General features: G+C 72.8%; 2 protein-coding genes across 3 annotated transcripts; one reads left to right on the top strand and one right to left on the bottom strand.

Annotated features, from left to right (window-relative positions):
- Positions 1 to 498: 498 nt before the first annotated feature.
- On the bottom strand, positions 499 to 7,900 carry ATG9B (autophagy related 9B). Of its 2 annotated transcripts, none has more exons than XM_064408718.1 (15): positions 7,527 to 7,900; positions 5,876 to 6,008; positions 5,685 to 5,728; positions 5,508 to 5,572; positions 5,275 to 5,433; positions 4,601 to 4,742; positions 3,674 to 4,422; positions 3,413 to 3,566; positions 2,717 to 2,896; positions 2,429 to 2,638; positions 2,199 to 2,365; positions 1,694 to 1,796; positions 1,169 to 1,250; positions 951 to 1,057; positions 499 to 638 (listed from the first exon to the last, which is right to left on the bottom strand). In XM_064408718.1, the coding sequence occupies exons 1-14, from the start codon at positions 7,893 to 7,895 to the stop codon at positions 966 to 968; spliced, it is 2,649 nt and encodes an 882-aa protein (XP_064264788.1). In that variant the 5' UTR covers positions 7,896 to 7,900; the 3' UTR covers positions 499 to 638; positions 951 to 965. The 2 variants fall into 2 exon arrangements, with proteins under 2 accessions (XP_064264788.1, XP_064264847.1); XM_064408777.1 differs by having other exon boundaries at positions 1,694 to 1,766.
- ABCB8 (ATP binding cassette subfamily B member 8) lies at positions 7,840 to 12,983 on the top strand. Its single transcript, XM_064408870.1, has 16 exons — positions 7,840 to 7,970; positions 8,497 to 8,770; positions 9,643 to 9,798; positions 9,873 to 9,967; positions 10,035 to 10,140; positions 10,221 to 10,382; positions 10,458 to 10,543; positions 10,614 to 10,711; positions 10,818 to 10,923; positions 11,020 to 11,053; positions 11,235 to 11,371; positions 11,482 to 11,576; positions 11,727 to 11,860; positions 11,950 to 12,097; positions 12,350 to 12,600; positions 12,827 to 12,983. Exons 1-16 carry the CDS (start codon positions 7,894 to 7,896, stop codon positions 12,905 to 12,907), a joined length of 2,040 nt encoding a protein of 679 aa, XP_064264940.1. The 5' UTR covers positions 7,840 to 7,893; the 3' UTR covers positions 12,908 to 12,983.
- Positions 12,984 to 14,138: the final 1,155 nt, after the last annotated feature.

The following is a 14,138-nucleotide window of genomic DNA, read 5'->3' as shown; positions in this document are numbered from 1 at the left end:
CTCCTGCGGTGGCACTGGGGACACGGGAGGTGGCACTGTGACACCTCTGGGGACACCTGGCCACGCTCCAGACACGGGGGGGTGGGAAACGGGGGGCACAAGGACACAGCCCGTGGCTCTGAGGGGTGGGAGATGGGGGGCACAAGGACACAGCCATGGTCGTGTGGCTCCCACCTGTGTGGCTGCAGGTGAGTGCCCCCCCTGCCAGCCCCACCGCTGCCACCTGCCCAGGACCTCCCGTGTAACCCCAAACTGCCACGGCCCCACTCATGGCATCACCCCCCAGGACCCCCCGTGTCACCCCAAACTGCCACGGCCCCACCCATGGCATCGCCCCCCCAGGACCTCCAGCTCGCCCCGGGCACAGCCAGTGGGCACAGCCCCTCTGTAAACCTTTATTTCAGCTGGTGCTGGGGGCACCACGGGGGGCACCAGCCCTGTGCCCCCCAAAAACAGCACCTGGGGGGGCCCTGGCAGCACCCCTGACCCTGCACCGTAGTGGGGGCACCAGGGACGCCCCGAGCAGGGGGCTCCTACAGACAGGGCCCCCCTGGCAGCATAGTGGGCACGGCGAGCCCCCCACTGTGCCCCTGGCGGCTCCCCCGGCACCTCCGGGGGGTCTCGGCACAACCAGGACCCTGCAGAGGGAACGGGGAGTCAGCAGGGACCCCGAGCAGGGACCCCGGCACTTGGGGACCCCAACACTGGGCACCCCAGAAACTGCACACGTGGCAGCCAGCCCCCACTGAGCCCCAGCCCCGGAGCCCCTGTCCCCAGCCCCAGGGGTCCCTGTCCCCCAGCCCCTCCGTGTCCCAGTGTGTTCCTTCCGAGTCCCTGTCCCCCCAGCCCGGGGGTCCCAGTCCCCCAGCCCCGAGGGGTTCCATCTCCCACCCCCGGGGGTTTCCATGCCCCAGTCCCGGGGGTCCCCGCTCCCCCGTGTCCCCACCCACCGGCGCCGGGCCCGGCTACGTCATCGTCTCCTCTTCCTCCTCCTCTTCCTCCTCGGCCCACCCGCCCAGCGGCATCTCCCGCAGCTGCGAGGCGCGGGCAGCCGAGCCTGGGGGGCACGGGGGGGTCAGGACCTCCAGAGCCCCCCGGCTGCAGGCTCAGCCCCGCGGTGGGGGGCTTTGGCAGTGTCCCCCAGCCCAGGGACAGCCCGCGGGCTCACCTGTGGTCACGAAGGGGTGTTTGGGTGCCCCCGCGGGCTGCGGGCCGGGGCCCTGCGGCTGCTGCTGCTGCTGCTGGTGGAGCTGGGGGCAGAGGGGTCAGGGAGCAGCAGAGAGCTGGATGGGTGCTCAGAGCCCCCCCAGAGCAGCCAGAGCCCCCACAGTGCTGCTGGAGCCCCCCAGCACAGCAGAGCCCCCCGCCCTGGCACTCGGAGCCCCCCGTGGGCAGCACAGGGGTCCCTCAGCCCGGGGCACTCCCCCGCCCCAAATGGGGGCAGAAGGGGCACCACGGGTGACACCAGCTGCGGTCAGTGGCCGGGAACAGAGGGTGGGTGTCACCCAGCGGGGCAGGGAGGGTGGGGACAGCCTGGCATGGCACCGGGGATGAGGGACAGGGACAAGGGACCAGGGCCAGGAGGCAGAGCACGCAGACAGCGACGCTCTGGTGAGAGACACCAGGGAGCCCAAGGGAGCCGTGTCCCGGGGCGCTGCGGGCAGGGGGACCCCGGGAGGCGCGGGTGACACACCTGGTGCAGGTAGATGGCGTGGAGGCTCATCTCGGCGGAGGCCACCTCGGCCAGCAGCGCCGAGCGGCTCAGGCTGCGCAGCCGCGACTCACTCAGCGCCGGCCTTGGGGCACGGGGGGGGCGACACGCGGTGACAGCCCCGCCGCAGCCCCCCTCCTGGCTGTGACACCCCCCGCAGCCCCCCTCCTGGCTGTGACACCCCCCGCAGCACCCCTCCTGGCTGTGACACCCCCCGCAGCCCCCCTCCTGGCTGTGACACCCCCCGCAGCACCCCTCCTGGCTGTGACACCCCTTCCCTCCCTGCCCCGACACCCCTCCTGGCTGTGACACCCCTCCCTGCCGCCCCTGCCCGCTGTGACACCCCCCCGTGACACCCCCTCCCCACCCCGGCAGCCCCCCTCGGTGACCCCCCAGGCTGCCCTGACACCCTCCCCAGCCCCGTCCCCCCTCCCCACGCCCCCCATGTCCCCGCCACGTCGCCCCTCCTCACGGCCCGCGTCCCCACCTGTCCTCGGGGTGCTCGGCGGGGCTGTCGGGGGCTGCGCAGGGCGGGGTGCCCAGCGGGGTCCGCAGGGACGCCAGCAGGCTGGCGGTGGCGCTGGCCGTGCTGCAGGGCTGCCCCCGGGCCAGCAGCCCGCCGGCCGCCAGGACGCTGCTCAGCAGCGCCTCGGGCTGCGGGGACACCGTCAGCGGGGCACGCACGACACCCCGCAGCGCCCCCGGGCCCGCACTCACCGCCAGCGCCGAGTCCTCGGGCAGCAGGGACGCGGGCGCGGTGGCCGCGTCGCGGGTCACCTGCGCCTGCAGGTGGCCGAGGAAGCGGCGGGCGGGCGGCGGCGGCCGCCAGCGCGGGTTGCTCAGGGCGAAGCGCATCAGCGACAGCTCCGTCTTGCCGTGCTCCGCCTGGCGCTCCGGGGGCGCCTCCGTGTGTCCCTCGGACAGCCACTGCGGGGACAGCGACACGTGGCACGCGCCGGCAGCGCACGGCGGCCCCGCAGCGCCCCGGCCCCGCGCCGTGCCCACCTGCGGGTTGCCGTGGTGGCGCACGTCCAGCTGCGCGAAGGAGCAGATGTCGCCCACCCCCGCCACCTCCACCGTGAAGTTGCGGAAGAAGTCCACGATGTCGAGGGCGCGGGGGGGGAATGCGAAGATGAGGATCAGGGGGGTCACGAGGGGGCTCAGCAGCTCCTCCAGGATGAAAACCTGCACGGGGGCAGCGGGATCAGGGGGTGTCCCGGGGCAGGGGTCCCACATTCGGGAGCCCTGGGGCGGGATGTCCGGGGTGGGGTCTCAGGGCAGGAGGTCCTGAGGAGGGGAGTCCTTGGGCAGGGCTGCCCGGGGGGGAGGGATCTCACTGTGGGGGATTCCAAAGCAGGATGGGGATGCCTCGAGAGTGGGGAAACCGGGGGCACGACCGTCCCAGTGTGGGGGATCCAGGCTATGGGATCCTGGCACAGGAAGCCCCCACTCTGACAGGTCCTGGGGTGGGGGGGTCCCAAGGCAGGGGGTCCCAGGGCAATGGGGTCTTGGAGCAGGGGGTCCCAGTGTTGAGGGGTCTGGGCTGGGGATGCTGAGGTGGGGAGTGCCAGGGCTGGGAAGTCCCAGCATGGGGGGCCCCCAGTCTGTGGGGTGCTGGGATTGGGGGGCTGGGGGGAGAGGAGGGTCCCAGGGCAGTGGGGTCCTTGGGAGGGGGGCTCGGGCAGGGGGGGCTGCACGCACCGCCTTGTACTGGAAGAGCTGTGCCATCTCTGCTCGTGTCTCGGCGCGGCCGGCACGGCCCTGCCAGTGCTCGGGCAGGTAGTGGACGTGGGCCAGGACCCGCTGCAGCAGCTGCTCCGGGCACCACACCGCGTGCTCGTCCGGGATGAAGGACCTGCGGGGGCACGGGGGGGTCCCACCTCAGCCCCCGCTGCCCACCCGGCCCCGCATGGCACGGCACAGGGTCTGGCCCATCCACCTGGCCACCAATGCAGCACCCACCTGGCCACGGTGACCACGAGCCCCAGCAGCGTGATGGCCGTCAGGATGTGCTGCACCGTCAGCACGTCCTCGTCGTACACGGTGAGCACGATGAGCACGGCCAGCACGGAGCCGGCGAAGAAGCCGACGTGGCGAGCCAGCACGGCCAGCAGCGGGCTGCTGAAGGAGTCCATGTACTTGGTGGCGGGCGCGTGGCCGCGGCCCAGCCGCGCCTGCAGCTCGTGGCCCAGCTCGTTGAAGTGGCGCAGGTAGTGGCGCGCGTAGAGCGACCAGCGGCGCGCGCCCAGGCTGCCCGGCGCCCGCTTCAGCCCCTCGGCGTAGCTGAAGAAGGCGAGCAGCAGGCGCCAGCCCAGCACGCAGGGGCACAGCGCCAGGTTGGCCACCCCCAGCAGCACGGCCGCCCGCGCCAGCCCCCGCGCCAGCGCCCGCCGCGCGCCCGCCCGCTTCACCTGCGGCCGCAGGCTCCAGGTGTTCTGGAAGAGCGCGGCCGGGCCGCGGAACAGCAGCAGCTCCAGGTTGAACTGCAGCCCGCGCGTCAGGAAGACCACGGGGCCCAGCAGCGGCAGGCGGAAGCGCACGGGCAGCAGGGATTTGTTGACCATGGCCACGGTGTAGTTGCGGAAGCGCAGGATGCGGTGGTGGATGTCGAGCTCCGTCAGCTCCCGGCGCGGCACGCACAGGGGCTGGCGCCGCTGCAGGGCCAGCAGCCGGGCCTGCACCGACTGCCAGCTGTGGTTACACAGCTCCTCCTGCGGCGACGGCACTGCCATCGGCACTGGGCACCCGCGGCGCGGCCTGGCGCTGCTCGGTGCTGGTGTCACTCAGCGTGGCACTGGGCACCCGCGGCACCTGAGAGCCCAGCCCGGACCCCAGCCCTCCTAGCCCGGACCCCAGCCCCCACAGCCCCTGCCCAGCCCCGTCCCTCACCGCGGGGATGCCGAGCGCGCGGATGTAGAAGCTCCTGATCTCCCAGTAGCCCACGAGGCGCCGCAGCGCCGTGACCAGGCGGCACAGCCAGACTGCGCCCGCCAGCACCAGCAGGAACAGCAGCCACCCGCTGCCACGGAGCCTGTGGGGACACGGGTGTCACCAGGGCCACCAAGCCCCCGTGGCCACCTGCCAATCAGTGCCACAGAGCTTGCTAAGGGAACACAGCTGTCACCAGTGCCACCAGGACCCCCCCACAGCCACACCAGTGCCAGCAAAAGCAGAAGCCACCTGCTGACACAGGTGGGGACACAAGTGTCAGCAGGGCCACCAAACCCTTCCCAGGCAGCAGCCACCCGCTGCCATGAAGGCTGCAGAAACACAGATGTCACCAGTGCCACCAGCTGCCTCACGGCCATCTGCAGTCTCAGGGACTGCTGGGGACACGTCACCCACAGCACCAGGACCCCGTGAGCCACACCAGTGGCACCCTGACCCCGCAGAGCCACGCTGGTGGCACAGGGACATCTGCATGGCCACGCAGGCAGCAGCGGGAGCCGTAGCCACCGTCACCACTGACCCTCTGGGGACACGCGCGTCACGCACGCCGCCGGGAGCCCGTGTGTCCCCGCAGCACTGAGGAGACCCCGCAGTGTCCCCGCTGCCCTGCCCACCTGCGGGCGCACTGCGGGGCGGGCAGCACGGCGTCGGGCAGCGTCACCTTGGCGCGCTCGGGGACGTGGCTGTGGTTGAGCGGGCGCGTGGCAAACAGCACGTCGTAGTCCACGCAGCACAGCAGGAACGTGCTGAAGGTGACCACGAACAGGAACTGCCTGCGGGCACGGGGGGGTCAGCGGCACCCCCCGGGCCGCCTGGCACCGCACGGTGACAGCACGGCGTCACTTACAGCAGCTCGAGCACGTCCGAGAGCAGGACGCAGGCAAAGCCGTTCCTCTGGTGGAACTGGTAGATGTGGGGGGGGTTAAGGAGACTACGAAGGGGTGATGGACCCCCCCATGTCCCCCCCCACCCCCAGAGTCACCCCATGTCCCCCACAGTGCCACCAGGGGCTGTGCCAGGATATCTTGGTGAAGAAACTGTCCAGGTCCTTAATGTGGTGCCACGAGTCTGGGGGGAAAAACACGGGGGATCAGGTGAGAATGTGGTACCGCCCCCACCCGGGACCCCGCGCCCCACCCCGCACCCAGACACACCACCCGGGGTCCCCAAACAGCCCGCGGGACCCCGGATCCCCCCCAGACGGGACCCCAGTACCTGTCGGTCCTTCGGTGACGTGCAGCAGCAGCTGCTCCTCCTCCTCCTCGCCGGGGGGCGAGTCCTCCTCCCCATCCTCCAGCCGCCGGTACTCCCGGTAGTCCCGGTCCTCCTCTCGCTGCTCCGCCATCACCTGCCGGGGACCGTGAGCGCCGGGGGCCGCCGCGGGGCGGGCGTGGGGCCCCGGAAATGCCGCCGGGGTGCCGCCGCGCCGCCCGCGTGCCCCGAATTCGGGCGGCCTGAGCTGGCCCCGGCCGCGGGCAGGTGACACCGCAGGTGCCACCGGCCCGTCCTGTCCCACCGGCCCGGCCGGTGCCAGAGCCTGCCCTGACCCTGTAGGGCTCCCCGGGGGGGAATCCCCTGCGAGGTCCGAGGGACCCCAATACTCCCCCCGGCCGTCCCCGGGCCATGCTGTGCTGCCCGGCCCGAGTGGGGGGACTCCTCCCCCCACGGACCCCTGTGATCACAGCCCCCCACAGAGCCCCCTCCCCACAGAGCCCCCTCCCCATGCACTCGTGTGCCCACGGACCCCCCACAGACCCCACTCCCCACGGACACAGCACCCCCGAGCCGGGGGCAGCAGCCCAGAGCGGGACCAGCTCAGGACCAGCTCCTGAGCCCTGGTGGCCTCTCAGTGCCTTGCGGACCCCGGCCCGGGGAAGGACTGGACCCCCCACCCCTCTGGGGCAGGGCAGGACCCCGCACCTTGGGGCAGGGAACAACCTCCCACAGGGCAGGACGGGACCCAAAACTCTTGGAAGAGACCCCAAACTCTTGGGTGGGACCATCACCCCCTGGGGAAGGATGGGACCCCCACCCTGGAGCAGGGCGGGACCCCCGGTCCAGCCCCACGGTGCCCTTACCGCCGCGCCGCGCGTCACCAGCGTCCCCCGCGGTGGCCACAGCCGCTGTCCGGCCGGGCCGGTGGCCGCGGGTGACACCGCCCGGCCCCACCTGCCCGCGGCTGACTCACGGCGCGGGGCTGGTGCAGCAAGAGAGACTCGACCCCAATTGTGCAACACCCCCGGGGACAGCGGCCGCAGCCCCCGGGATCGGGTGTCCCGGCGGGTGACACCGGCACGGCCCGTCCCAGCCAGCTCCGCATCGGGAGGCCAAAAATACCCGCGGAGCCCGAAAATAGCCCCAGAGGGTAAACGGGGGGGCCGGGGATCCCCGGAACGGGCACCGGGACACCCCCGGGGCCGGGGACAGAGCCCGGGGCACGTGGCACCCCGGGGACACGGCGGCGCGGACAGTGGCCCCGGTGACCCTGCCGGGACACACGTGTGTTTCCGCAGCGTCACCCGTGTCACGGGGAGCCCCGCGACCCCGCACGGGGACAGGGACAGCAGCCCGCGGGACACGGCAGGGTGCCACCACCCCCGTGGTGACCCGAGCCCCGGTGGCGACACGAGCCCCGGTGGCGACACACGGCTGTGCCCCCTGACCACGGCCGGGGCTCGCCGGTGCCCCCGCGAGTGCCCCGGGAGCGCACGCGGGGACACGGGCACGGGCACGGCGGCAGGGCACGCGCCCGCCCGGTGCCCCGCGCCCCCGGCGGCGCTCCCGGGGCAGCGGCGGGGCGGCAGGACCCCGCAAAGGAGCGGCGCGACCCCGCACACCGGGGCTCCGCCGGCCCGTCCCTGCTCACCTGGCCGCTCGGTGCCGGCCCGGTCCCCGCCGGTGCCGGGCGCTCAGGGGGCCCCGCGCCCGCCCCGGGCCCCGCCGGCCATGGCCGCACCGGCAGCGGCCCCGGGCAGCGGCGGGGTCGGGGGTGCCGGGCGCGCTCCGGGCTCCGGCGCGGGGTTCCGGTGCGGCTCCGCAGGCGGCCCGGGGAGCAGCGGTGTGCCGGGACCGGGATCGGCGGGGTCAGGGCGCGGAGCCCGGGAAGGGCCCGAGGGGCCGGTGCGGGTCGGGGCCGGCGCTGGGCCCGGGCCGCCGTGCTGGGGCTCCGCCCGCCCGGTCCCGCCCCGGTGCCGCCCCCGGTGCCGCCCCCGGTGCCGCCCCGCCGAGCCGCCATGCCGCTGCCGGTGCTCTTGCTGCGGGCGGCGGGCGCCTGGAGCCGGCTGCGGCCGCCCTCCGTCGCGGGGCGCAGGTAGCGGGGAGCGCGGGACCCCGGGGGGCCCGAGCCTCGGCTCCCGGGAGCGCGGGAGCCCCGCTCTGCCGGGAGCAGCCCCCGCCCGGGGGTCGCGGGGGTCCCGGGGCTGGGAGTCGGGCTGCGGGGGAGCCAGGGGTGCCGGGAACCCGCGGGGAATCCCGGACGCCTGGATGGCTGCGGGGGGACCGCGGGGCGGCCGGGGCTCCCGGGGGGTTTGGGGTTCGGGGGCTCCCCGGAGCAGCGCACGGGAGTCGGGGCGGGGGCACACGTGGGCAGGTCCTGGGGACCCCGGGCGCCTTGGGGGTCACCCCGGCTCTGGGTGTGCTGCGGTGTGCGGAGCTGGCACCTGCGGCGGCCGGGGAGTGCCAGACTCACGGGCCCTGGGGTGGTGGGGGCACCCCAACTCCTGCTGGGGAGCCAGGACCCCGGGGTTCCAGCTCCTGCTGGGGGGACAGGGGACTCTGCGGCGCCTGGGCTGATCAGTGGGGACTCCCCCAGGTTCACTTCTCTCCCCTCTCCCCAGTTTCAGGTATGGGGAGCGGCCGGGGCTGGCCGTGCCCCCCCGGCTGCCCGCAGCCCTCCCGGCGCCCCGGCGGCTGCTGCTGGTGGGCTCGGGCACGGGCTGCGTGCTGCTGGGGCTGCTGCGCTCGGCTGCGCGCTGCCAGGAGGCCACTGTCCCCAACGGCCCCCCCGCTGCTCCCGAGCCGCCAGAGCCCCCCCCGGAGACCCCCTTTGACTGGCCACTGTTCTGGACCTTCCTGCGCCCGCAGCTCCTGGCGCTCTCAGCTGCTGTTGTGGTGAGCAGGGCTGAGAGGGTGGCCTTGTCCCCACTGTCCCTGTGTCACACCTGTGCCGTGGAGTAACACTGCACAGGTGCCACAGCAGGATGGCCACTGTCCCACTGACATGGTGTGGCACCTGCCATCCCTGCCTGTCACTGTCCTAGTGCCACAGTGTGATGGCACAGTTCCTGTGTAGGGATGTGACACCGCCTGTCCCCATGCTATGGTGTGACATCCTGGTGCCATTGTGTGATACCCGCCATCCTGGTATCCGCTGTTGTGTGACACGTGCTGTCCCAGTGGCACAGTGTGACGGCCACCATCCCAGTGCTGACACAAGATAGCCACTGTCCCAATGCCATGGTGTGACACCCGCTGTCCCACTGCTGTGCCAGGGCACCCACTGTCCCAGTGCCATGGTGTGACACCCGCTGTCCCAGTGCTGTGCCAGGCCACCCACTGTCCCAGTGCCATGGTGTGACACCCGCTGTCCCAGTGCTGTGCCAGGCCACCCACTGTCCCAGTGCCATGGTGTGACACCCGCTGTCCCAGTGCTGTGCCAGGCCACCCACTGTCCCAGTGCCATGGTGTGACACCCGCTGTCCCAGTGCTGTGCCAGGCCACCCACTGTCCCAATGCCATGGTGTGACACCCGCTGTCCCAGTGCTGTGCCAGGCCACCCACTGTCCCAGTGCCATGGTGTGACACCCACTGTCCCAGTGCCACGGTGTGACACCCACTGTCCCAGTGCCACGGTGTGGCACCCCTCTGCTGCTGTCGGGGTGCTGTGGCAGCGCTGTCCCAGTGCTGTGCCAGGCCACCCGCTGTCCCAGTGCCGTGCCAGCCCTGTCCCAATGCCATGCCAGCCCTGTCCTGTGTCCCCGCAGCTGGCGCTGGGCGCGGCCCTGCTCAACGTGCGCATCCCGGTGCTGCTGGGCCAGCTGGTGGACGTGGTGGCCCGATGTGCCCGCGGCCACGTTGCCACCTACCTGCGGGAGGTGCAGCGCCCGGCCCTGCGGCTGCTCGCCGTCTACTGCCTGCAGGTGAGTGCCGACCCCCGAAAGGGTGGGTGGGGGTCCCGGGGTGCCCCCGGCCCTCCTGACCCCCCGTCCCGCAGGGCCTGCTGACCTTCGGGTACATCGCGCTGCTGGCCCGCGTCGGCGAGCGGGTGGCCGGCAACATGCGCAAGGCTCTCTTCAGCGCCCTGCTCAGGTAACCCGGCAGGGACGGGGCGGGACAGACGGGGGCCCGGGACCCCCACCCACCGCTCCCCCGGCAGGCAGGAGGTGGCCTTCTTTGATGCCACACGCACGGGGCAGCTGGTGACACGGCTGACGGCCGACATCCAGGAGTTCAAGTCTTCCTTCAAGCTGGCCATCTCCCAGGTGAGCCCACCACCTGCCAGCTGAGCCCAGCTACGTCCTGGGCAATCCTGGCGGTCCCCCCAGCCCCTGTGTCCCCGCAGGGCCTGCGCAGCGGCACGCAGACCGCCGGCTGCTTCGTGTCGCTGTACCTGCTGTCGCCCAGGCTCACGGCGCTGCTGCTCGTGGCGCTGCCGGCCCTGGTGGGCGCTGGCGCCTTCATCGGCGCCTTCCTGCGCAGCCTGTCCCGCCAGGCACAGGAGCAGGTAGCCCTCACCCGAGAGCCCCTGTCCTGCCCGCCCTGCAGCGGGCGCGTCTCCATGTCCCCGCTGTCCCTGCAGGTGGCCAAGGCCACCGTGGTGGCCGACGAGGCGCTGGGCAACGTGCGGACGGTGCGCGCCTTCGCCATGGAGGAGCAGCAGGCAGGGTAAGGGGAGGGCTGGGGCTCGGGGAGGTGGGCGTGTGGCAGGGGGGACCCCAGCCCATGCCTGCCCCAGGCTGTTCCGTGCCGAGGTGGACCGTGCCGGACGTCTGAGCGAGCGGCTGGGCCTGGGCATCGCCGCCTTCCAGGGGCTCTCCAACCTGGCGCTCAACGGTGAGTGGGGGCACGGTGGGGCCTGGGGGCTGTGCCTGGGACAGGACCCCCTCCATGTCCCTATTGCATGTCCCCTTCAAACCCCAGCTCTGTCCCCACCCCTCAGGCATCGTCCTGGGAACCATCTTCGTGGGTGGCTCCCTGATGGCTGGAGACCAGCTCTCGCCTGGTGACCTCATGTCCTTCCTGGTGGCCTCGCAGACAGTGCAAAGGTCAGGGCAGGGCCCCCAGTACCTCTGGCACCCCCTGTACCCCGCAGCCTGCCTGGGTACAGCCCTGAGCTCAACCTCTGCCCTTGTGCATCCCAGGTCCTTGGCCAGCATCTCCATCCTGATGGGCCAGGTAGGTGTGGTGAGGGGTCCTGGCACCCCCTGAGGCTGGGAATTCAGGTTTGGGGCTCTGGGGCTGCTTTCACCACCCTCCCTGTGGGTGAGGTGGGGTCTGAGTGCCAGTGAGGTGGGGTCTGAGGGGCCATGAGGTGGGGTCTGGGGGGCCATGAGGTGCTCCTGCTGTTCCCCCACAGGTGGTGCGGGGTCTGAGTGCTGGCGCCCGTGTCTTGGAGCTGCTGAGACTGGAGCCCCTGGTGCCACTGCAGGGGGGGGCCACCATCCCTGCCCACTCCCTGCTTGGACACATCTGCTTCGACCACGTCTCCTTCAGGTGGGCCCCACCAGGCCCCTGCCTGGCCCCCCATGGCTCTGATCCACCATGGGCAGGGGCATTGGCACCGTGTCCCCACAGCCCTGCAGCCCCTGCTCCTCTCCCTGCAGCTATCCCACCCGGCCTGGCTACCCTGTCCTGCAGGACTTCAGCCTCACCCTGCCCCCCTGCCAGACCGTGGCCATCGTGGGCCCCTCAGGAGGAGGTACCAGAACCCCCCACCCTCTCCCTGGGTGCATCCTCCTGCACCCCAGTCCTCTGCCCAGTGCACCCAGTGTATGCCAGGGACGGGGGACCCCCAGTGCTGCTGGAGCCGGGGGATCCGGAGCAGGGGGCTCAGGGGTCTCCTCCGCAGGGAAGTCCACGGTGGCAGCGCTGCTGGAGCGGTTCTATGAGCCCACGGCAGGAACCATCACCCTGGACGGGCACGACATCGCGGGCCTGGACCCCTCGTGGCTGCGGGGGCAGGTCATCGGCTTCATCAGCCAGGTGGGGCAGGACCCCCGGCTGTCCCTGGGGAGGGCAGGGAGGGAGGCGGGGCAGGGCTGGCTCGGTGCTGAGGCCGGGGCGTGCTGCAGGAGCCGGTGCTGTTTGGCACAACCATCATGGAGAACATCCGCTTCGGGAAGCCGGGAGCCTCCGATGCCGAGGTGTACGAGGCCGCGCGGCTCGCCAACGCTGACGGCTTCATCCGCAGCTTCCCCCAGGGCTACGACACCATCGTGGGTATGGCCGGGGCTCCCGGGAGGGGTCAGGCCAGCCTGGAGCCAGCCGAGGCGATCCCGGTGCTGCGGGGACAGCGCTGTGTCACCGCTGACGTCCAGCTGTGCGCAGGGCGCTGGGCTCCGGGCAGGAGGGATGGGCTGCGGGCTGGGGCGGTGTCCCCGGGCCGATGGCACGGACGTTCTGGGGGTCCCCTGGGATGGTGCAGCTCAGCATCCCCACGGCGTCCCCGCGGTGTCCCCGCGGTGCCCGCAGGCGAGCGCGGCACGGCGCTGTCCGGGGGGCAGAAGCAGCGCATCGCCATCGCCCGGGCGCTGCTCAAGGACCCGGCCGTGCTCATCCTGGACGAGGCCACGAGCGCGCTGGACGCGCAGGCGGAGCGGGCGGTGCAGGCGGCGCTGGAGCGGGCGGCCCGCGGCCGCACCGTGCTGCTGATCGCGCACCGCCTCAGCACCATCCGCGGCGCGCACCTCATCGCCGTGCTGGCCCGGGGCCGCGTGGCCGAGGTGAGACCTGCGGGCCGGGGACACCATGGCTGGAGACACCCATGGCTGGTGGCACCAATGGCTGGTCACACCCATGGCTGGAGACACCCATGGCTGGTGGCACCAATGGCTGGTGGCACCCATGGCTGGTGGCACCAATGGCTGGTCACACCCATGGCTGGAGACACCCATGGCTGGTGGCACCAATGGCTGGTGACACCCATGGCTGTCCCCGCTGTCTCCGCAGGCAGGGACTCACGAGGAGCTGCTGCGGCGCGGGGGTCTCTACGCCGAGCTCATCCGCCGGCAGACTAAGGAGGAGCCCTGAGGGGTCCCCGCTGTCCCCAATAAAGCGGGCTGCAAGGCGGACGGGCTGCGCTTTGTGGCGGCCTGTGTGGCCACGAGGGTGGCTGGGTGACCTGTGTGCTGCGGACGGTCCTCCGCGCCGCGAGGGGGCGCCCTTGCCACCGGCAGGCGGGGCCGGGCCGAGTGACGTATGATTTTGTGGGCGTGGCCGTGGGGCTGACCCCGCCCCCTCCCCTGTCGCTCTGCCCCGCGGGGCGGGGGTGTCCCCAGTGTCCCCCCTGTGTCCCCCCAGTGTCCCCCCTGTGCCACCCCCGTGTCACCCCCGTGTCACCCCTGCCTGGTGACGGCCCCCCTCCCGAGCTGCCCACATGGCCCTGCTGGGCTGAGCGCTCCCTGTGTGACCCTCGGGTGTCCCGTGTGCCACCGTGCCGTGTGCCACCCCTGTCACTCCCGATGAGGAAACGCTGCAGCACCCCGGGGACTGGAGGGGTGAACCCCTGCGTGACCGCGGGATGGGGGACCCCTGCACCCCCCGGGATGGAGGAGCCCCTGCGTGATGTCCGTGAGGGGGACCCGGTATTGCCCCCGGGGCAGGGCCCTCGTGTGTCACCTCCGGAGTGGAGGAACCCCTGGGTGACCTCTGGGGTGGGGAGACCCCCGTGTGACCCCCCGCTGGAACGGGGGGGGGTGGCCTGTGTCACCCTCCGGGGGCGGGGACCGCTCTGTCACCCTGGAGCGGAGGGACCCTGTGTCATCCATCTTCCTGGGGTAGGGACCCTCTGCATGACCCCGGGCTCCGGGACCCCTGGAATGGGGGTTGCCCCTTCCTAACGCCACTGGGGACACTGTCTCCTGTGCTGTCCCTCAGGGCAGGGGACCCTTGTGTCAACCCCCGGGGGGGTCGCCCCTGTGCGACCCCCGGGGTGGGGTTAGCCCGGCATGGCCCCCTGGTGGGGGTCCCATGGGTCAGCCTCTGGCCGGGAGAGCCCTGTGTCGCCCCCGGCGCGGGGGGACCCTGCGACATCCTCCGGGGCTGCAGGCTGCGCCGCATCGCCTCCCGCGGCGAGGGACCCCCGTGTGACCCCGGGAGGGGGGGACCGCGGTGACCCCGAGCTGCCCGGGGCGGGGGCGCTCTCCGCCGGCCCCCCCTCCCCGGGGGTCTCGGTCCCCCCGCTCCCCGCTGCGGCCGCCGGCGGGGGCGGCGGGTGGAGCCGCGGGAGGGGCGGGGGCGGCGGCGGGGGACGGCGGGGACC

Source organism: Passer domesticus, chromosome 1 (genome assembly GCF_036417665.1).
Source record: "Passer domesticus isolate bPasDom1 chromosome 1, bPasDom1.hap1, whole genome shotgun sequence".
Classification (NCBI taxonomy): Eukaryota; Metazoa; Chordata; class Aves; order Passeriformes; family Passeridae; genus Passer; species Passer domesticus.
The sequence above is the reverse complement of the archived record's forward strand: the minus strand, read 5'-3'. Positions and strand labels throughout refer to the sequence as shown.

Excerpts from the sequence above, each read along its gene's own strand:
- ABCB8 (XM_064408870.1), top strand. The coding sequence starts at position 7,894 with ATGCCGCTGCCGGTGCTCTTGCTGCGGGCGGCGGGCGCCTGGAGCCGG. Across the intron at positions 11,861-11,949 it reads TCATCGGCTTCATCAGCCAG|GAGCCGGTGCTGTTTGGCAC; the intron begins GTGGGGCAGGAC and ends GGCGTGCTGCAG. Across the intron at positions 12,601-12,826 it reads CCCGGGGCCGCGTGGCCGAG|GCAGGGACTCACGAGGAGCT; the intron begins GTGAGACCTGCG and ends CTGTCTCCGCAG.
- ATG9B (XM_064408718.1), bottom strand. The coding sequence starts at position 7,895 with ATGGCGGCTCGGCGGGGCGGCACCGGGGGCGGCACCGGGGGCGGCACC. Across the intron at positions 6,009-7,526 it reads GGCCGGCACCGAGCGGCCAG|GTGATGGCGGAGCAGCGAGA; the intron begins GTGAGCAGGGAC and ends GGTCCCCGGCAG. Across the intron at positions 4,743-5,274 it reads GCCCCGCAGTGCGCCCGCAG|GCTCCGTGGCAGCGGGTGGC; the intron begins GTGGGCAGGGCA and ends GTGTCCCCACAG.